At 40.9% G+C, this 23,066-nt stretch overlaps 1 protein-coding gene across 1 annotated transcript in view; it reads right to left on the bottom strand.

Annotated features, from left to right (window-relative positions):
* Window positions 1-23,066, bottom strand: part of Dync2h1 (dynein cytoplasmic 2 heavy chain 1) — a 226,796-nt gene extending 203,730 nt beyond the window's left edge. Inside the window, exons 1-13 of the mRNA XM_050130242.1 lie at window positions 22,800-23,066; window positions 22,173-22,343; window positions 21,728-21,863; window positions 19,622-19,740; window positions 18,059-18,203; window positions 16,620-16,852; window positions 15,458-15,592; window positions 15,242-15,355; window positions 15,030-15,141; window positions 13,890-14,014; window positions 10,069-10,244; window positions 4,542-4,737; window positions 7-27 (exon numbers count right to left, since the gene is read on the bottom strand). Coding sequence (XP_049986199.1) covers window positions 7-27; window positions 4,542-4,737; window positions 10,069-10,244; window positions 13,890-14,014; window positions 15,030-15,141; window positions 15,242-15,355; window positions 15,458-15,592; window positions 16,620-16,852; window positions 18,059-18,203; window positions 19,622-19,740; window positions 21,728-21,863; window positions 22,173-22,343; window positions 22,800-22,994 — 1,878 coding nt within the window. The 5' untranslated portion in view covers window positions 22,995-23,066. The remainder of the gene's footprint in view (window positions 1-6; window positions 28-4,541; window positions 4,738-10,068; window positions 10,245-13,889; window positions 14,015-15,029; window positions 15,142-15,241; window positions 15,356-15,457; window positions 15,593-16,619; window positions 16,853-18,058; window positions 18,204-19,621; window positions 19,741-21,727; window positions 21,864-22,172; window positions 22,344-22,799) is intronic.

Genomic DNA, 23,066 nt, shown 5'->3' with positions numbered 1-23,066 from the left:
ATCAATGGAATTGTAAAAATGAGCCACCTACAAAATACAAGAACAATTAGCAGCAAGAAATAACAAATTTTGTTTTTAGCACATTTCCTTTATTTTTGTTTGATAGTAATATTTTTCTCAACTGTAAAACTACACAGAAATAGTTTTATATCTCCAGATCAGAATTTATGAATCAATATGCCTAATAAACACAAATACATTGATTTCCTACAATTTATCAAGTCATGTCCTAACAGTGGTTAAACAGACAATAAATTTTAGTCTCTGAAATCAAGTTCACCACATTGGGAAGAAAGGAAAGACTCAGTGAAGAAAGACTAAATTTCCATCCCCTGCATATTCTCAAAAGCACTCAAGAGACTGAAGAAGTCAACACAACTACTCAAGCCCTGTAGAAGTCAACACAACTATCTGTACACTCAAGCCCTGTAGAAGTCAACACAACTATCTGTACACTCAAGCCCTGTAGAAGTCAACACAACTATCTGTACACTCAAGCCCTGTAGAAGTCAACACAACTATCTGTACACTCAAGCCTTTGTGAAATATAACACAACTAACTGTACACCGTTCAGACCAAAACTTGACTTGATATTTTCTCTCAAATTTCACACTGGCAAAAGCCTCTACTTTCAAAACACATCTTCAGTCCAACCACATTTCCCCAAGTCTATCCTCTCATCTCATGCATGTACTGGGCATCCCTGGCCAGATCAGGGAAACAGTCTGCAAACTAACCAGTCTCCCTGCTTCAAATCCAGCTTCTCAAGTTACTGGCGATGTGACAATGGGAAGGGCATCACACATGTGCTTCCCTTTAGAGTGAGAAAATGGAGGATTCATTGAAGCAGTTGTCCCTCCTTGATCCTCTGTGCAGATATTTGTACACCCACAGTGGATGGGAAGAGCCTGAACGCTGCAATTCACTATCATCTACATCTGAAGTACATGCAGCATGTATAACTTGCAGGTTCCTGAGTGACAGCAAAACTAGGACACGCCTACACAGAAGGCTCATCCTCAGCACGCAGCTTACCAACCTCAGCACGCAATTCTCTCCTGGACACCTTTCATGCTTTTTCTTAGAGGAGGCATGTCACAGTATCAAAGTTCCTCAAAAAGCTGGAACAGAAGTAGCACATTCCCCAGATGCAGCACCTCTGTGCATATACTCAAGACTCCACACCTTAGCACAGAAACACTGTCTGCTCAGTGCTATTTTACTCGCAGCAGCTAGAAACAGAATCTGCCTAGCCGTCCATCAACTGATGAATGGATAATGAAAATGTGGTCCGTATACACAGCTATTATAAGATAGATAGATGATAGATAGATAGATAGATAGATAGATAGATAGATAGATAGATAGATAGACAGACAGACAGACAGACAGACAGACAGATAGATAAAATGTGCAGGAAACAGATGGGACTGGAAAATATCACATTAGTGAGATAACTCAGGTCCAGAAAAGCAAACACCACATGTTCTCTCTCATATGCTGATCCTGGCTTCCAAATTTAGATCTGTGTGTTTAACTTAGGAGTATGCAGAGGCCAGGAAGCCAGGAAGAGATTGAGATGAAGGTAGGAGGTTTATTGAGGGAAGGGGAGAGTAGCAAAGGAGAGAATATTGGGGGTTAAAGGTTTAACCAGGGATACAGATGGAGGAATAGGAGAGAAGGAAGCAAGGAATGGAATAACCAAAACTAAGGATGTATGAAAAATTCTTATGGAAACCCCCTACTTTGTAAGCTATGAAAAATGATTTTTAAAAGAATTGGAACAATGGACGGTACAGAAGAAATGGTTAATGGTTAAGTGAAAACCTCAATATGCCTACATACAGGTTATTAATCAGGAAGGCCCCAAGGCTTCCAAGAAAAAGAGGCTATTATCAACACTGTTGTCTGCCAACCCTAACTAGAGCACACCACACATTCTGAATACGTTACATAGAGACAACAATCTGGAAATAGCCAAGAATCCTCCTCCCTGATTCACAGTGGGGCGAGCATTCACAGTGCTGTAGATGATATGCAGGTCGGATGGGGAGAAATGACACTCATGATCTGTGGTGGTTTGAACGAGAATGCCCCCAAAGACTCATATGTTTAAATCTTACCTCAGCTAATGAACTCTTTGAAAAGATTAGGAGGTATGGCTTTTTTAGAGTAGTGTGGCTTTGTTGGAGGAGTGTGTCACTGGAGTTGGCTTTGAAGTTTCAAAAAGCTGCCTGTGGATTAATATGTAAAGCTTTCAGCTATTACTCCAGGGCTACACTTGTCTGCGTCCTGCCATGATGATTGTGGACTAACACTCTGAAACTGTAAGCAAACGCCCAATTAAATCCTTTCTCTTGAAAGAGTTGCCTTAATCACGGTGTCTCATCACAGCTATAGAAGTGTAACTAAGACAAGGTGTTACTGACTACTGGGCCCTTCCTATGACAATACTGACCTGCCAGGCAGACATGCCCATTGGTGCAATGGTGGCACAACTGTTACAGGGATAGCAAACTGCTTTCAGCCTGGACTTAAGGCCTGCTCCATGGAAAGGAGTTTCCGTCTGCTACTGTAAGCTTTGAATGGCCAGGAAGGCTCCAGTGCCTAGAGGAAATCTACAGTTGATGCTGTATTTAATGCTCACATTGCCAACTGATATTTATTTTGATAACCACAGATTGGTGCAGCTCTCAACCTTTGGTCAGAGAAATGTCTATTTTCAGTGGGCAGCAGTTGATGTGGGAAGTCAAAAAGCTGAGAAAAGTGACTACTGAGTGCCCAAAGCTCACTGAAAGATCTTTATCAACCCTTTGCCCAAGGCTAAAGGGACCTGGGGGCTGGTGAGGAGGTGGGGAGGACTGTGAAATGCTGTCACCTGGATGTGGCATGGCCTTGCACATATGGAGTCACAAGAGCATCAAAACAATATCCTAACACTGACCTCACAAGACCTCACCCTAGCTGGCAAGCTACCAGCAGTTGGGCTGCTGTGGAAATAAGAGGCATTCTTGAGGGCTGTGGTCTCTGGTGGATCATCTGTAGTAAGTGGAAGGCCCCACAACCATGCACATGTGGGCAGCACAATAAGAACTCAGGAATGAAGGTAGAAGGGTTTGTGTGGGGATCCAGGTGGAAAGGGAAAGACACTGGGAGTCAGTATGATCAGGAGAGACACATAGTACACATTATGAAACTGACAAGGAATAAATAAGAACTATTTTTTTTTTAAAGAAGTGGGCCTGAGCCTGGCGGTGGTGGCGCACGCCTTTAATCCCAGCACTGGGGAGGCAGAGGCAGGCGGATCTCTGTGAGTTCGAGACCAGCCTGGTCTACAAGAGCTAGTTCCAGGACAGGCTCCAAAACCACAGAGAAACCCTGTCTCGAAAAACAAAAAAAAAAAAAAAAAAAGAAGTGGGCCTGGAAGTGGTGGCACACACCTTTAAGCCTAACTTGAAAGGCAGAGGCAGAGGCAGGCTAACATGAAGTCAGCCTGGTCTACGTAGCTAGTCCTAAGCAAGCCAGGGCTGTACAGTGAGGCCCTGCCTCAAGTAATTAATGAAAAATAATAAAAAGAGGTGAGGTTTAGTAGGCCTTTAGAGCCCTTCTCTCCTTTCTGTTTCCTAGCCATGACAAGGGGCTCTGAACCCCGCCATGCTCCTACCATGTGCTGTCTTGACGCGGGCCCAAATGCAAGAAAAGGACTGATCATGGGTTGAAACTTTCAAACCTGTGAACCAATATACTTTCTCTTCTAAATTGATTCTCTCTAGTATTTGTTATAGTTCAGAACACTTCAAAGAACGTAGGCAGAAAAAGCCAAAGCCATAAATTGTCCTTGACCTTATTCAAGAGGTTGACAACCAGGTAATAAGTGTTTGTTTTAAACAGAAAAACAGCAGCACGGTACAGATAAGTGAACCAAGACCAATTAATCTGGGAATGGAATCCTCCATGAATATCTGAAAGATAGGTAAAAGACTCTCAGAAGCTCCTTTAAGTCCTTTGTAAGTAATGAGAAAAAGAAAAGAAAGAAAAGAGTGGAGAGGTGAGAATGGAGAGAAAGAAGGAATAATATATCATTTTTCTAAACAGTTTTAAATAAAAATTAAAGGCAACACTGTCTTTAAGTTTAAAAACTCCTAGAGAGATTAACAGCAGATTTTAACTTAGTCATTTAGCAAACCCTGAATTTACAAGTTAATAATTTACTACAGGGCATAAAGAATTAAAAACAGAAAGCAGGGGGCTGGAGAGATGGCTCAGTGGATAAGAGCATTGCCTGCTCTTCCAAAGGTCCTGAGTTCAATTCCCAGCAACCACATGGTGGCTTACAACCATCTGTGATGAGGTCTGGTGCCCTCTTCTGGCCTTCAGGAATACACACAGACAGAACATTGTATACATAATAAATAAATAAAATAAATATTAAAAAAAAATTAAAAAAAATAAAAAATAAAAACAGAAAGCAAAGTCCTTAATGGTGTAATTTAGCATAATCAACAAAGAACAAAAACATTATCAAAAGTGTCACTCATACCTGCTTAAGAATGATGGCTTGCTTGCAGAATTTCTGGGCAACGTTGGCAACCTGTTGTATTTTGGCAGGAATGACAAAGCCCAGGGCAGAAAGCTGACGCACTTCTCGCAGCAGAACCACCAAACGATCAGAATAATGCACTTTTAATGACCCATCATTAGGATCCAACTCCATAATACGGCTGTTAGCCTCAATACTACAAAAAGGGGGGGCAAAAAAGATGAATAGGAGTCTTTGAAGCTCGTTGTCCTTATTCTTTCGTCTAATGAAACTAATTTAAAAAAATCACTCAACTTTTCTGCAAATCAATTTTTTTAAATATTTGTTTATGTATTATGTATACAATATTCTGTCTGTATGTATGTCTGCAGGCCAGAAGAGGGCACCAGACCTCATTACAGATGGTTGTGAGCCACCAAGTGGTTGCCGGATATTGAACTCAGGACCTTTGGAAGAGCAGGCAATGATCTTAACCATTGAGCCATCTCTCCAGACCTCTGCAAATCAATTTTAAATTTAAAAAAAAAAAAAACTTTCTAATCAAGGCTTTACAATTCTGTTTTTCCTGCTTGTTCTTCAAAAAAAAAATTGTATGCTGGTTTTGTTATCAATCATCTCTTGTGAATCAAAATTAAAGCTATTTGGTTTGAAAGAACACACAAATCCTGTGAACAGCTCTTAAGATTTATTTAACTTTGTGAATAGCATTTTTGTACATACAAGTAAGGGCTGCTTTGACAGTCTGGAGATTTGGAGGTCCTAGTCAATGCTGCCTGTGAGAAGGTGTAGAGACAGTGTGCTAACTACCTCAAGAACTTAAAGACTGAAGTTAAGAAGTGGTGGTGCACACCTTTAATCCCAGCACTCTGGAGCAGAGACCAGGCTGATCTCTGTGAGTTCAAGGCCAGCCTGGTCCAGGATAGGCTCCAAAGCTACAAAGAAATCCTATCTCAAAAAAAAAAAAAAAAAAAAAAGAGAGAGAGAGACAGAAGTTAACACTACTGTGCAACTGTCTTTAAACACAGCTGGAACAGTGTGAGTGTGTAATGCATTAACACTATTGTGCAACTGTCTTTTCAATACAGCTGGAACGGTGTGAGTGTGTAATGTGTTAAAATTACTGTGCAACTGCCTTTAAACACAGCTGGAACAGTGTGAGTGTGTAATGTATTAACACTATTGTACAACTGTCTTTAAACACAGCTGGAACAGTGTGAGTGTGTAATGTGTTAACACTACTGTGCAATTATTTTTAAATCCAGCTGGAATGGTGTGAAAAATAAAGGTCTTCCCAAGATATTTTATGTTGTTTGTGGCTATTATAAATGGTGGTATTTCTCTGATTTCTTGCTAAGCCTTTTCATCATTTGTATATAGGAGGGCTACTGTCTATTGAGTTGACCTTGTATCCTGCCATATTATTGAAGTTATCAAATGTAGGAGTTCCCTGGTAGAATTTTTGAGGTTACTTATGTATACTATCATATCATCTGTAAATAGTGAAAGTTTGACTTCTCCCTTTCCAATTTGTATCCCCTTGATCTCCTTTTGTTGTTTTATTGTTCTAGCTAGAACTTCGAGTACTATGAATAATATATGGAAAGAGGGACAGCCTTGTCCTGTTCCTGATTTTAGTGGAATCACTCTGAGTTTCTCTCCATTTAATTTGATATTGGCTGTCAGTTTGCTGTATATTGCCTTTATTATGTTTAGTTATGTTTCTTGTATCCCTGATCTCTCCAAGACCTTTATCATGAAGGGGTGCTGGATATTTGCAAAGGTTTCTTCAGCAGCTAATGAAATGATCATGTGTGTTTTTTTTCTTTCAGTTTGTTTATATGGTGGATTAACATCTTACACCTGTCAGAATGGCTAAGATCAAAAACACTAATGACAGCTTATGCTGGAGGATGGGGAGTAAGAGAACAGTCCTCCACTGCTTGAGTACAAACTTGTATAGTCACCTTGGAAATCAGTATGGCAGTTTCTCAAAAAATTGGGAATCAATCCACCTAAGACCCAGCAATACCACTCTTGAACACAGAACCAAAGGATGCGCAGTCACACCACAAGGACTTTGCTCAGCTATATTCATAGCAGCATTATTTGTAACAGCCAGAACCTGGAAACAACCTAGATGCCTCTCAACCAAAGAATGGATAAAGAAAATGTGGTACATTTACACAATGGAGTATTATTCTGCAGTAAAAAAATGACATCTTGAAATTTGTAGACAAATGGATGGAACAAAAAAAAAAAAAAATCCAGAGTGAGGTAACCCAGACCCAGAAAGACAAACACAGTATGTACTCACTCATAAGTGGATATTAGACATAAAACAAAAGATAACCACCTATAATCCAAGACCCCAGAGAAACTAGGTAACAAGGAAGACCCTAAGAAAGGCATACGTGGATCCTCCTAGAAAGGGGAAATAGACAAGAACTCGAGAAAATTGGGAGTGTGGGGTGGAAAGGGGGTGGAAGAAGAGAGGCAGAGAAGACGGGAAGAGGGGAGGAGAACATGATGGAATGGGATGGCAGAGATGAGGGAAGGCCAGAAAGGGAGAGCAAGGAAAGAGATTTTTTGATTGAGGGAGCCATTATGGGTCTAACAAGAAACCTGACACTAGGGAAATTCCCAGGAATCCACAACAAGGACTCCAGCTAAGACCCTAAACAATAGTGGAGAGGGTACCTGACCTGGCCTTCCCCTATTATCAGAATGATGACTACCTTAAATGTCATCATACAAACTTTATCCAGAAACTGATGGAAGCAGATGCAGAGATTCACAGATAAGCCCTAGGTTGAGCCCCCACAGTCTAGCCAAAGAGATGGAGGAGCAATAATATGAGCAAAGGGATCAAGATCACGATAGAGATACCCACAGAAACATCTAACCTGAGCTAGTGGGAGCTCACTAACTCCAGAGACAAGGCCCAAACTAGGCCCTTTGAATGTGGGTAACAGTTGTAGGCTTGGACAGTCTGGGGCTACTGGCAGTGGGACCAGGATTTATCCCTAGTGCTTGAATTAGCTTTTTGGAGCCTATTCTTCTTGGAGGGATACTATGCCCAAATACAGGGGGTAGGGCCTTGGTCCTGCCTCAAAGCAATGAGTCAGACTTTGTTGACTCCCCATGGGAAGCTTTACCCTCTGAGGAGTAGAATGGTGGGAGAGCAGGAGGAGGAGAGAGAGAGGGAACTGGGATTGGTATATAAAATGAGAAAAGATTATTTTTAAAAATAAATTTAAAAAAAAGAATACAATGCAACAACAACCTAATTCAATAAATACTTACCAAAGGCTTACTATTTGGGATGTCACAAGAAAATACTTCTTTCTTTTTTTTTTTAAATATTTATTTATTATGTATACAATATTCTGTCTGCGTGCATGCCTGCAGGCCAGAAGAGGGCACCAGACCCCATTACAGATGGTTGTGAGCCACCATGTGGTTGCTGGGAATTGAACTCAGGACCTTTGGAAGAGCAGGCAATGCTCTTAACCTCTGAGCCATCTCTCCAGCCCCGAAAATACTTCTTTCTTAAAGGGTTTAATATCGTAGCTCAAGAGACCAGCTCTCAAGGATAAAACCAAGGTTTAAGGAGAAAGTCCACAGCATAGTAAACCTGAACTTAAAGTTTTTCTATCTGAGGATACTGAATAAATTCACACCTGTGTTGTTTGAGTTGCGCTCTTTATTATTCTGACCAGTCTTCTGACACAGTTCTAATTCTACCTCTGCAGCTACAAGTTTATAATTCCAATTAATTTCTAATTTCTTCTCAGTTTTAATTCTTTCTCCTTCTTATCTGTTATATGTGTGTGTGTATCTTATGAAAGTTTTTGCAATAATAAAAAAGTTACAAAGCTATCTCTGAAGGTCATTACACATTCCTTCAGTAAACAAGGGCAGAGAAATTTACCATGGCAATGCGAGGTTTCAAGGTTCCTAGTGTAAGATTATGACCAAAGACCGGGGGTACAGTGTCCGGTGAGACAGGCTGCAGAGATATCTGCACAGAGAGTCAGGTCTTGTCAGCTAGAATTTAGCAAGCGAAGAACTAGCCACAGTCTTTTAGGTTGCTTTGTGTTAATAACCTTAGTTAGGCATCTGTGATTTATCCTTGTGAATATCTATAGTTTTTAACTTTTGATATGTTTACAGAAACATTCAGTCTAATTTGAACTTGCTCTGAGGTAAAAATGAACTAATTGTGTATGCTTTGTCTTAGACTGGGGAGAAATTGTTGTTTTGTGTGTTAGTTTGAGTTAAAGAAACAAAGCAGGCTTCTACAGTCCCCATGAAACAATAGACCTAGTTATGAAGCACATCCTAGTATATTTTCTGTATATCAAAATTATACAGCTTAATGAGAAGGCATCTTCCTCACCACCCATGGATATAAGTGATCATAAATTGAGATGTAATCATGAGATTATACATACATATCATATGAAATTACACACTACAATGAAGGTATTGAGGAGACACCACAGCTACTTTTGCACATGTGAAATTACAGACAGGAACAATAGTTTCCAGAGTCAGAGGTCCCACAGGTCTCTCCTGGATGGAATTCTCCTCTATTAGAAAATCATTCCTCTGGTGTGTTGACATCTGAACATTAGCTGGCACCTGCTGTATACTCCCACTGCCTCCAACAGTTTAAAAATATACAATTTACAATTAAAACTGTTTATGCATATAATTGTAATGTAAAAATGTAGAAAATCGGGGCTGGAGAGATAGCTCAGTGGTTAAGAGCACTTGGCAGCTCTCTAAACATTTGGAGTTCAATTCTCAGCACCCACACGGTGGCTCACAAGCATTTATAATGAAATCTGATACACTCTTCTAACATGCAGTTACGTATGCAGAGCACTCACTCATACATAAAATATAAATGAAAAAGTAGAAAATGAATACTCAGTAATAAAGTATCATAATGGAAAGAATGCCTAACTCTCAAAGATTAGTCTGCAGTTTCAGTAAACAGAGGTCACCTACTGCTGACCAACAACGAAATGTACTCAGGGCCATGGAGGCGCTCCTGCTCTCCTAGAGGACCACGTTCAGTTCCCAACACCCAAACCAGGGCCCACACACTTCTCTAACTCTAGTCGTCTGGTGCCCTTTCTTGCCTCTTAGAGCAATGGAGCACATACGTAACATTCACACATACACACTTAAAAAAAGTAAGAATGCTTTAAATGCAAGTAGGGCAGTGGTGGCACATACTTTTAATCCCAGCATTCGGAAGGCAGGAGGATCTCTGTGAATTCAAGGCCAGCCTGAGTTAGTTCCAGGACAGGAGCCAAAGCTACAGAAAAATCCTGTCTCAAAAAAACAAAAATAAAAAGTAAAAAAAAACAAAACAAACAAAAAAAACCAACATTTTAAAGGCAATAACTCATAGAGCAGCAGCAGCAACTCTGTAGAAAGAAGAGCTCCTTCCCCCTTGCTACCTGGATTACTAACACATGGGCTTGTGTTGACAGCTCAGAGAAATAGCACTTACCACAAACCTGATCTGGAATCAGACAACCCTGACTGAACTTCCCTGGACCAGTCATCAAACTGTTCTTGCTCGTACAGCTTAAACTGGTCCAAGAGATCTTCAGCACTCCGGTGGAAAGAACGAAAGCCTGACAGGTCAGACAAGAGCGCTTCTGCAATCTTGATAGTGTCATCTACCTTAAAAAACAAATGACAAAGACGTATTAATGACAACAAAGTTTTACAAGAAAATAAGGAGGCCCTTTCTCTGACCTGAGACTCAAAAATTATTTTCCTATTGTTGGATCCCACAGAAGTGGATTGGTTCCACTTTGACTAAAGGTCAGAGAGTTCAGGCGTAGTCTTGCTCCTTCAAGGTTATTGACTGAAGATTTGCCTTAAGGTGTGGTACCAACCTAGGGTGTGGTAACTTAAGAGTTTTGTGTATTAAGATGATAATCACTTTGTTTGTTCCTTGTATCACGATAAAAAAAAAAAAAAAAAAAAGTCTTTCCTTTCTTCCCCTCTTTTGGATTGGGTATTTAAAGACCCTAAGAAATAAACACGGGTGGATTCAGTAGTCACTGGGTTCCCCTCCAGACTATCCTACATCTATACATTCCTTTTGTATCTCTGTTTGTTCTGCCTAACATTTCTAACCCATACACCCACCCCTACCCTGGAGCATAGGAACGAATCGAGGCTGGGCCCCAACAGAAGTCACCTCAATGTGGGGCCCTGACAAATCTTATAAAGACAGAAAAAGCCTTTTTTCATAAGGAATAAAAATATCATCCTCTGACTTCTGAATTATACAACCTCAGAATAAATAAACCCAAAAGGCAGCCAAAACACAGCATACTCCAGAGTAAAGTGAAGGAAGGGCAAGCCACACAAAAGCTGTGCTCTGCTCATTTTCAGGAACTCCAAGAAGCATCTCATTACTCCCAAAACAAGCTCACAATAATACCAGTTAGCTAAGAACTTTGTTAAGAGTTCTTGGACTTCCCACAGGGCAGAGAACCCTGATTGCTTTTTGGGCTGACAAGGGAGGGGGACTTGATTGGGGGAGGGGAAGGGAAAGGGGAGGCGGCGGTGGGGAAGAGACAGAAATCTTTAATAAATAAATTTTAAAAAAAAATTAAGTTGGAAAAAAAAAGAGCTCAAAAAATAATAGGGCAGGTTTGAATGTCAGCTAAGAAAAGGATCTTCCTCCATAGCTGCCCATTTTGGTACATTCATAAAGGACTGATGGAGAAAAATGCAGCATGATTCAGAATACAGTTTAAAGGCATGAGTCTGACAAAGAAGTTGGTTTTACTTATATTCCTTGACCTTTTGCCCTTGAATACAGACCACATTTAATTAATTATCAGATAATTAATGTTTAATGACACAAATCAAAACTATAAACAGAACTATATATAGTAATAGTAGGTCCAAAAGCATCTTAGGTCAATTTTAGTAACATCATAAACAATTATATACAATGACCTTCCATTTCTCCTTTAACTCAAGCAGCTCTGACCCTTAAGAGATAAGCCCCACCTACACTCTTCCTTCCACTTCCAGCCTGAGCTCCTTCCTTTTCATCTCTCTCCCAAAGAGTTAACTTCTTCTCTCTCTCTCTCTCTCTCCTCTCCTCTCCTCTCCTCTCCTCTCCTCTCCCTCTCCTCTCCCTCTCTCCTCTACCCCTTCCCTTCCATAACCCACTAAATAAATATCCAACCTCACTCTACATGGTGTGCCTATCCATCTCTGTCTCTTACCTGCCACGGCTCCTTGTGAGACTGGCTGACCCACTGAGGTCTCTCACCCACCACGTGGCTCCCTGCCTGGGATCTACTGCCCCCTGTGGCCACTGCCTGCTGCCACCAATCGGCAAACCACAGGGTTTTACCTAAACCATTACATTTGGTGCTCATGACTTAGCCAGGCTCTCTCCATGTTCCCTCTGGCCCATAGGTGGGCCAGCTGAGAACATATGGAACCCTGGGCTAGGGATTTTCTTTACAACAGCCCTGCGTTCTATTGGCCTGAATACTGACCTCTACACACACCAGCAGCTTTGGTGGTGAGTCTTCCCCTTCCAGTCAGCCAACCACAGCGTTCAGGGCTAAGGATGAGCCCTTCACTGACATTCATCTCTGGTTGCTTCCCATAGCTAAAGACGGGACCAGACTGACCAGGGCCCTCCTACACTAGCACTGCACACTCTGTGCAGCACATTCAGTTTGGGGCCCGGAGTCCCTTGAGTTCTTCTTTCTCCTTTTTCTTTTCTTTTGGACCACTCATAAGTGGTCCCCACCATGATAGACTGCTCAGAGCAGCCTTTAGCCTCTCTGGCTTCTGAGTCACCCAGACCAGAGCTAGTCAGACTTCATCAATACCCCGCCTGTAGAGAAAAGACATTTTCCTATAGGCTTTGTGGTGTCGCTGTTCTCTAGCCTCTGGCTTCCCAGTCACCTGGACTAGGGTCAGTTGACTTCATCAACATCCCGCCTGTAGAGAGAAGATGTTCTCCTATAGGCCTGTGGTGTCGCTGTTTTCACGAGTTTTCACATCTTCAGCTATGTAATATAAACCCTCAAATTATCAGCAACCCGCCTGTGAATGCTTTCACACCAGGACCCCACAGTGTGGAAATGGGTATCTGTTGAGCCAAAATTATCTCAGGTCTGTACCGCAAAGCCTATAGGACAGAGAAAACCTTGGCTCGAGTTTGAAGGATAGTCTCAAAGCTACGAGACAGCAAAATCTAGGCAGACGTCCCTCCAGCCAGAGGGAGGGCTCGGCTGTCTCTCACTGGCTGGAGATACCCCCATATCACAGGATGTTACTTAATCTATATAAGCTGATGCTCACAGTAATAAACTGAGTTCCTGCTTTAACTTGACTCCCTATCAAGTCTGATTGTCCTGTGTCATGGGGCTGCAGATCTGATTGTCCTGCATCGTAGGGCTGCAGAATCTTTCCCTGGGGAATAAGGCCTGGCAGTCCCCCTTCTCCCTCCCTTTCCCCTTCTCTTCCATAGCCCACTAAATAAATATCCAACCTCACTCTGCATGGAGTGCTTATCCATCACTGTCTCTAAATGCCACGGCTCTTTGTGGGACCAGCTGACCCACCACGTGGCTCCCTGCCTGGGACCCACTGGCCTTCGTGGCCTGCCACTGCACCCCTTGGGGAACCACAGTATTTTATCTAAACCGTAACAATAGCAACATAAAAATACTTGCAGATAGACTTTAAAACCATCAGGATTTCCCAAGTATGTCCTTTTAATCTAGTGTCAAGGATAAGTAGTCCTCACAGATGCTTTCAAAGACACTGAGTGACACAACTTGACACCACATCAGAATCTTCTGCACACTTTGTTCTCAGACTTCTATATATTTCAATGAAAATTAGATATTGTTATGGCATGAAGGTAAACTGCACCCTACTGAATTAGGCATTTGAGCACGCGGTCCCCAGCCAATGGGGAAAATGAAGTGTCCCTTGGACATGGAGCCTTCCTGACATGTGTAAAGGTTATAGCTTAGCAAGGTTCTGTACCAGCTCTCTGCTTCCTGACCTGCCAAGATGCCATGGTCCACCATGGCTCCAGCCACCACACATGGAGCCGCAGCAACCAGACCTCCCCATCGTAAAACTCAGTCTAAACTAAAGGAACTCCCTCTTCTCTTTAACTACTCCCTGGTATTTTGTCACGACAATGAGAAAAGTAACTGCATGCAGAGAGAACAGTGCTTTCACAACAGCCTTAGAGTCCCTATCATATGCCTTACTTTAGGATATTTTGAGTGTTCACTGTTCAACTAACTATATTAAAACAAGTACCTTCAATTCCAACTGACGAACCCAAACAATATTATTGACAACTTCTGAAAGATTTTTTCCAGAAAGTGGCCCAGATGCATCTCCAGGAATCCCTCGGCACCGATTCTCAAAGTCCAGTCGGAAATCTGTGTCATTCAAAACAAATAAATTACACAGAAGTAGTACATTTCGAATCTTACTGAAAATGCTGAGGATGTTGGTCCTCACTGCACCATATTATATACCTTAGCATGTATATAGATAATGATTAGTGCTGTCTACTTGACACAATACAGATCACCTGAAATGCAGGCCCTAGGGAGATCATTGCATGTAAACTGATGTGGGAAGGAACACCTTCTGGTGGGAGGGGACGCTGAACTGCGTAGGATAGAGCACAGAGCAATTCACACATCACTGTTCTCTTCTGATTATGGGTGTAATAGGACCGGCTACTTCAAGCACCTGACTCCCTAACTTCCCTGTTGTGATAAACAATGGCTTGAACTGTCAATTAAAATAAATCCTCCATTCCTTGATTGCTTCAGTGAGTGCATTTTATCACAGCAAAAGAAAAGAAACTAGGACAATATATTAAATAAGATATAGAAAAAAGGGGGCTGGAGAGATGGCTCAGTGGTTAAGAGCATTGCCTGCTCTTCCAAAGGTACGGAGTTCAATTCCCAGCAACCACATGGTGGCTCACAACCATCTATAAAGAGGTCCGGCGCCCTCTTCTGGCCTTCAGACATACAGACAGAATATTGTATACTAAATAAATAAATAAATATTTTTAAAAAAAAGATATAGAAAAAAATCTGTTCATTAAAAAATATATAGGGGCTAGAGGGATGGCTTCGCAGTTTAAAAAGTTTTCGCTTTCCGGCACCCACAGTTCACAACTGTTATAATTCTAGGGGATCTGACACCCTTTTCTGACCTCTGTAGTAACCAAGAAAATACATAGTGCACCAACATACATGCAGGTAAGACATACACAAAAAATAATTAAAATAATTTTTAAAAATAAAGTAAAAACAAATTTATCACTTATATCATAAATAAATCAATTACTGTCTAATGTCTAAATGTAGTTTTTAACCCTAAATAAGAAGCATGAGACTAAAATATAGCTATAAAGACATTTCTCGGGAACGTTACCTTTAGCTGAGTCCCCAAGTCTTGCCAATAATGTCTCTCTTTCTAGCACCAGCTCTTGGCTTATAGTCGGACGCTTCACCAATTCCTTGTATTTTAGAAATGCTTGAAGAAGCTAACATAAACAAAGCAAGTCCATGTTATCTCAGCTCAGCCAAACTCACGTGAAAATAGCTTACAGAAAAATTGTAAAGTCAAATCTTTCAATATTTTACCTGCTGTGGACTATCTTGAATTTCTGAAATATAATTCTTTAATTTCCCTGCTATTTTCTGCTCAGCGGGTGCAATGATTTTTTCATACTGAGACACTGCAGCCTTCCATAATGGCTAAACAAATTAATTATACTGTTAGACTGTAAAATGTTAAGATATAAACCTTTAAAACTCAAGATGACAAAAGAAAATTAAAGACAAACACATAGACTCGACCTCAGTATACGGATTGTACTGCACAGGGTTCACACCAGTAAAAGGCTCAAATACTCGAGACAAGCATATAATTCTCTCCTCACTGGCCGGTAAGAAATACAAGAGCTTTTCATGAATTGTTCGAATAGCCAAGACCTAAAAATGTAAGATATTAAGACATAAAATGTATTAAATGAAAACAACTGTAATTAGGTCAAAAATCTAAAGGGTTTATAAAACTTCCTTACAGGGCTTCTGTATCATGAATGAAACCAGAAGTATTTCACTCTTTTATGTGGGTTTGCATTTTTTAAATTGTGTTTCTCCTAAGGGGGGGACTATCTCTGCAGTTTCATTTTGCCTTTCCTTTGAAGCTAAATCTTAATTTTTTACAAAAGCTCACAGCTGAAGTAAATGAGAAACTGTTTCGAATATTTCCACTGAGTACATCCTACAAAGAGGGCCAAAGCAATATCAGTAGCCAAGAGAAAGACTGAGGGATCAGGCTGATCGATCGCTCACACTAACATGTTGACCACTCGCTCACACTAACATGTTAACCGTTCACTCACACTAACCTGTTGACCACTCGCTCACACTAACCTGTTGACCACTCGCTCACACTAACATGTTGACCACTCGCTCACACTAACATGTTGACCACTCGCTCACACTAACATGTTGACCACTCGCTCACACTAACATGTTAACCTGTAATAAGCATAGAAACAGATTCCTCTGAATGAATAAGTAAAGAGGGAAATCTGGAGAGTAGATAGAGCAGGAAATTTATAGAATGAGTGTAACTTGATATAGTGTAAAAGCATTTTGTCTTGTGTGTAGTGTGGAAAATTACTAAGGTGAAATATTAAAAGAACATTTCCCCCCTTGAAGGCTGTCACACCCATCTGGCTCACACTAACATATTGATGGCTTGTTCACACTACCATGTTGACCACTGACACTAACAGTGACCACTCACTCACACTGAAGGAAAAGAAGAAGGTAGGACTTAGTACTACTCACTATGTACCTCAACCTGCAGCAAAGCAGACCATACTTATTATGACATCCATTCCTATGCTCACCCAAGCTACACGTGTTCATCAATCATAAAATGAATTCACAGACCAGTGAAAACCACTTCCACTTAAAGACAACAGGCAGCCAATCAAGCGGGTACCTCTTCCAGGCGCTTGCCCAGCCTGTCAAGGGTTTCTGGAAAATACTTCTCATTCTTCCACGGATGAGGGACATAGCGCTGCCACACCTGACCTGTGAGGTGACTGCAGACTATCACCCACTGCTCACAAATTGAAATGCCAGCTTTCAGGTTTTCTTTCACAAGATAATAAGGATCTTCCCACAGTTTCAAACTTCCCAGCTTTTTCTGAACAAACCTTCCAAATGAACCACCTAATAAAACATAAAGCAAGATTGTATGCAATACAATATTTTATATGGAATTATAAAATATATACTTAGGAAAAAATTAACATATTCATTAGACTAAGAATCTACAAAACACTGCCTATCCATTCTTAGACTACCACTATTTATAAAGTAACTGCCTTTATAAATACATGCGTACACACAAACATCAGCTTGCATTCTTGATCATTCAACATATTGTGCCAAAAACAAACAGCCCCTATGGTATGGGAGAAGCAAACATAAGGAAATTCCAAATTGCTATCTGACTTCACTCATGACAGAAAGTGCTTCATGAGCTTATCTCACGTTCTAAGGGGAACACTGAAAAGCATATTTTTTTCTGAGTCAAATTTGTAATATTGGAATATAAACCAGTTTGTTTTAATCATTTTTAGTTCATATGAAATTACAGACAAATGAACGTATGTGGCAGACTGGAGAAATATCTAGGCAGTTAAGATTGCTTACTGCTTGTAGTCATGTGAATGTAACTGACTCCATAAGTTCATGGGGAGAAACATGACTGAGAGGTGTGGCGTTACTGAGGCACATGTGGCCAGTAGGAGGAGGTGTGTCTTGAGGCCTCATATACGCTCAAGTGTCTCGGTTCACTTTCAGTTGTTTGTGGATGTCTGTTTGCACGCCACCATATCCCACCGTGATGATAATGGAGTAAACTCCAGAAACTTTAAGTCAGCCAATTAAATGATTTCCTCTATAAGAATTGCTGTGGTCATGGTGTCTCTTCAAAGCAATAGAAACCCTAAGACACTACTCTTCCAGAAGATCTATGTTCAGATCCCAGCACCCACTCCAGTGACTCACAAATGCTATAACTCCAAGTCCAAGGAATCAGAAACCCTCTTCTGGTCTCTGTGGATACTATATAAATAAATCTTTAAATAGATTTAATTTATTTTTAATTAATTAACATATGCATAAATACTAAAAATATAAATTTAGTTATATTAATGATCAAAGTGTTTCACATATATGAACTCAATCAGCTAAAAACAAAAACACATGTAGATAAATTTATATCATTTATTAAGACTTACTTTAAATAGCAGTATGATATCAATGAGCATTTTAACTAAGAACTTCAGAAAAAGAAAGAAAAAAAGGAAGCAAGGAAGGAAAGGGGAGAAGGAGGGAGGGGAGGAGGGAGAGAGACCCTTACTTCTATACCTATAATATCGAGGAGATGCAGCATGCGTGACTCGGGGTAATGATCATGCTCTGTTTGTCTCCACACATCGTCTACAACATCCCGAGTCGTCTCCACCAAGTCAACAACTTCTAGCAAGGACAGACTGTCCAAGTTATAAAATTCCTGAAACCAAAACACATTCACATTGAAACACAGTTACATCTGTTCATCGAGTACCACAGAATGACCCAGACTTGCTCAGCTGCTGTAAATCTAACTTCCTCTTCTTTTTTCTGACTTTTTTAATGCAAATATTCTCCATAAACAAAAATTTCACTTGAAGCTGAAAAAAAAATGACAGCAAAAAGACTATGATTTCTTTACCCCCTTAGCCAAGTCTTCTTTAAATCGAGTCTATTCTTTTACCAGCAGAAGTAGCTGCAGCGCCACAGACATGCTACCCACTGTAATTCACGTGTCTTTATTCATGTGTCCTGCTGTGTAATGTGGTGACTAGCAATAAGAGCAACACAAAGTCATTATTCTATATTTCATCACTGTCATCAAAACAAGCTTTAAATATACATTAAATATACCATTATAATGGCACTGCTGAGATTGGCAAGAGGGGTCAGTGGGAAAGGAAGCTGCCATACAAGTCTAGTGACCTGAGTTTGATCCCTGGGACCCATGGAAAGGTAGAAGGAAAGAACTGACTCCACTGACCTCTACATGTGTGCCGAGGCACATTTGCCTACATACATACACACATCATGCACACACATACCACAAAAGTAAACTCTGAAATAACATTTAAAGAAATAAAAACAATATTGTTGATGAAATAACAGTGGGAACAAATAAAAAAAAATCACTGTTGCTGAAATCATACTTAAAATAATCACTTACTAAAACCCTAAGAACATGCAGCAAGGGAAAATCAAATAGGCATAAAGTAAAACTTCGTAGTTTAAATTACTTTGAAATACTAGTCTATATCATCCCATCTGAAGAGTGTATTGCCGCTACATAAATAAATCTGTTAGTTTACTGGTTTTATGTGTTTGTGTGATAAGTGCACATATGGTGTGCATGTGTGTGTGTTGTGTGTATGTTTAAGTGAGCACTCGTCAGTGGGTGCACATGTGGAGACCAGATTTCATCTTGGTGTGTAATTCCTCTACCCCTCTCAAAGAACCTAGAGCTCTCCGTGTAGACTGGGCTGGCCTGTTAGCAACTACCTACAGGTCCCTAGCCCCTAGCACAGGGGTCTGGATACCAGTGGGGATCTGAACTCAGGGCCTCCGGCTTGCACAACAAGCACTTCACCCACTGAGACCTCTGCCAGCTCCTGGAATTTCATTTTCTCCCAGTACTTTTAGAAAACTTATTTGTTTTTGAGGAAAATTATTTCCGAGAGATTAGAATTTAATGTTTTCATTTCTATGTTTTACATATTCAAACATATAATTTAGGTCAATTCTAGGGTTTATACACTATCTTACAACTGTCAAGTAGAGTTTAAAAGAGAATACACTGAAAATTGTATCCTAAAGTTTATTCACAAGAAGCCTACTTTTAACCATGTGCTAATCACATACCCTTGCAATTGTTTCAAATAATTCCTTAAAATAGCTGGCTCTTTCTTTATTAATCTGTTTATTTCCACGGTGAGCTTGCTCTGTCCAAAACTGGAACTCATCACTTGGTGTGAGGATACCTAAAAAATGAAGAGAGAAGCACTGAGCTATTAATGAAAAGAAGAAAGGCATAACACAGTTTGGCTCATCTGTTGGTTTAGATTTGGTCCAGAAGATGAACAGAAGATGACCTCTCAACCTCTAACAACAATAAATACTTACTTAATAAATGAGTGTTTTCAACTCAATTTGAAAGTATAAGCAAAATAGATTTGTAAATTCTCTTTCAAAGAGCCCAGTGAACTAAATAATCACAGTGTGTTTAATCATATGCTGAAAGTGAGTATACTATTCTTTGGAGGTATGTAATAAAAAGCATCTATTTGACTATCTGAACAAAATACAATCCATTCATTGTATGTTACATATTTCATTTTGATCACACTATGAATTTATCTATACCCATAGAAAAATTATAACTAGTATCAGATAAAATACATTATACCATAAAAGTTGGTGGTCTGTTGCCTTCACAAGGTATAGAGTGGCCATTCCTCATTACTCCTATATTAAGACAGTAAAATATTTGAGCCGACAGATACACTTGGGGAAGTCAGCGCTACAATTTACCCGCGAGCTTCCTTTCTCATATTGCAATCAATGGCCTTTCTGTGGTCTGCTTGGTGCCAGCGTTTTCCATTTTTAAGCTTTAAATTGGTCTTAAAGCACAGGTGCCAAAAATGCAACCACAAGACAGCTCTGATGCTCTTTACAGAGAAAGTGGCCAGGTAAGTCGTACACAAGACAGCTCTGATGCTCTTCGCAGAGAACGTATGGTCAGGTAAGTCATATTCAAGGCACATGTTACAGAATATAGCCACTGTACATAACCACCGTATATTTTCAATTTCTATAAACTAGCCAGTCTTAAGAAAAAGATTCTTCTCCAAACCCATACAATCTATTCATTTTTTAAAAGTTTATATTCATAGAAGAGCCAAAAACACAGAAAGAAATCTGGAAACATAGTTATTTGCTAATTGTATTAATTAAATGATCACTTTTAGGGGGGTTGTTTTGGCTTGGGGTTTTTTGTTTGTTTGGTTGGTTGGTTGGTTTTTTGCGTTTTTCGAGACAGGGTCTCTCTGTATAGATTTTGTAGTTCTGTAGAGCAGGCTGGCCTCAAACTCACAGAGACCTGCCTGCCTTGCCTCCCAAGTGCTGGGACTAAAGGCGTGCGCCACACCACCTGGCCCGAGTTTGTAACAGATGGTGCCCTAGTCAATGTTCCTCTTGCTGCAATCAAACACCATGGCCAAAGCAACTTGGAAACCACAGGGCCTCTGTGCCTTCGTCCATGTCACTCCTCATCATCCGAGGAAGTTAGGACAGGAACTGAAACAAGATAGGGACCCAGAGGCAGGAGCCAATGCAAATGTCATGGAGGGGTACTGTTTTCTGGCTTGCTCCCCAAGGCTTGTTCAATCTGCTTTCTTCTAAAACCCTTTACTAGTACTCCAGGGTGGTACCACCTGCAGTCGGCTGTGCCCTCCCGTCAGTCACTAATTAAAATGCCCTACAAGCTAGCCTACAGCCTGATCTCATGGAGGCATTTTTACAATTGAAGTCCCTTCTTCTCAAACAACTATAGCTTGTGTCAAATTGGCATAAAACTAGCCAGCACTAATGGTTATTTTGAGGACCAGAAAGACAGCACAATGGTGGTGGCGCACGCCTTTAATCCCAGCACTCGGGAGGCAGAGGCAGGCGGATCTCTGTGAGTTCGAGTCCAGTCTGGTCTACAAGAGCTAGTTCCAGGACAGGCTCCAAAACCACAGAGAAACCCTGTCTCGAAAAACAAAAAAAAAAAAAAAAACAGTGCTTGTCCCAGGATTGCAAAAGGTAGAACGCAAGATCTGACTCCCACAAGCTGTCCTCTGACCTCGACAAGTCTGCCGTGGCACTCACACACATTCAAGCACACAAGTATCTGCTCTCACACCCTCCAAGTAAAATATAAAAATAATAATATAATAAAACACTGAGTTGTGGAAGTCAAGCATATACCTCTTGTATCATCTTCCTTAAGTTTCAGTTTGGGTAAATTAGTATCTGATCTCCGTAGAACTACACCCAGTCCAGCTTCTAGTTCACTCAAAAGATTCTGAAGTTTAGGATCAAAGTTTCTGCTCCATTCCTGGTCCTAAATAAAAGCAGACAAGAGCAAATACTGATCAAAGCATTGCCAGTCAACCCTGCTTCAAAAACACACTGTCTAAAAACTAAGCCCACAAATCCATACTTCACTGAACGCCTGCCTCAACTTCCATTTGAACAGCTAAAATTTTCTACAAATCGTGTGTCATGGCTATGTAAGAGGTGATGGGAGCTGCATTCATAGCTTTATGCTGCTTTCCTCTACAGAGCTGAAATAGTTCAATAAACTAAAACACATTTAAACAGTAAATCAAATAATATGTAAATCTGTTTCCATGCTGACCAAAATACTCACCTTTAGCAACATGGGTGCAAACACCTGCCTTACTGCTTGGTAAAGGGAACTGACAGGTGACTCCAACATAGATGAAACGAGAATGTTGTTATGCAGATTCTCATCTGTAATTACTTCGGGTCGGAGCTTGAAAAACACCAGCACTTTATCCTTTGTGTCGTCGAAATCAATCTACGTGATAAACAAATGATCTTATGTCTTTTTCCTAAAACTTAGTGTTTGAAAGAAATGCTTCATTACCAAGCTGCATCACTAGAATTATGCCTGGTAGAAATACTAGTTAAAGACAACTTATTCAAAACAACAATTGCTGTGTTCGTACTACACTAACCAAGCTGTAACAGAGGAAGGGAAGAATAAAGATGTCGTAAAGTGAACAGAATTATTCAGTCAAATTGCTTAAGTCACAGAGTTGAGGGCCCCCCAGGAAGATCCAGACTGTCTCAAAAGAAAGAGTCAAGGTGCTTATGCTTCCTATTCAGATGCAAGTACAGGGAAGCTCCTATTACCCTGCGGGCACTCCACCGCCAAGGCAGAGGCGGCTTGGAAGCCAGGGCTCCAGGGCAAGACTGAGGCTGTCTTTAGGCCAGGCCTAAGGACCTGGGTCCTGCCGGGCAGCCGCCCTACCGTGTTGGAAAAGGCCAGCCCAGCTTCGGAGCGCTGCACGCGGAGCAGCATCTGGTTGCCGTCGTCCAAGAAGTTGTTCACCTCCGGGCAGCTGCTCGGCGGAGGCTGGTCCCAGAGCTCCGGCCTCAGCCCGAAGTAATTCTGGGTGGTCGTGAAAAGGAAGAGTTTGCGGGCGTCCGCCGGGCCTCCCGCCATGGCCGCGGAGGAGAGGGACCCGCAGGGCCCAGCGGCCTCACCTCTACTCTTCTTCGGTGCCACGGTCGTCGC

The sequence above is a fragment of the Alexandromys fortis genome, unplaced genomic scaffold, assembly GCF_014885135.2.
Source record: "Alexandromys fortis isolate MF-2015 unplaced genomic scaffold, M_Fortis_MF-2015_v1.1 scaffold_311, whole genome shotgun sequence".
NCBI lineage: Eukaryota > Metazoa > Chordata > Mammalia > Rodentia > Cricetidae > Alexandromys > Alexandromys fortis.
Note: the sequence above shows the minus strand (reverse complement) of the source record. Positions and strands in the feature narration are given on the sequence as shown.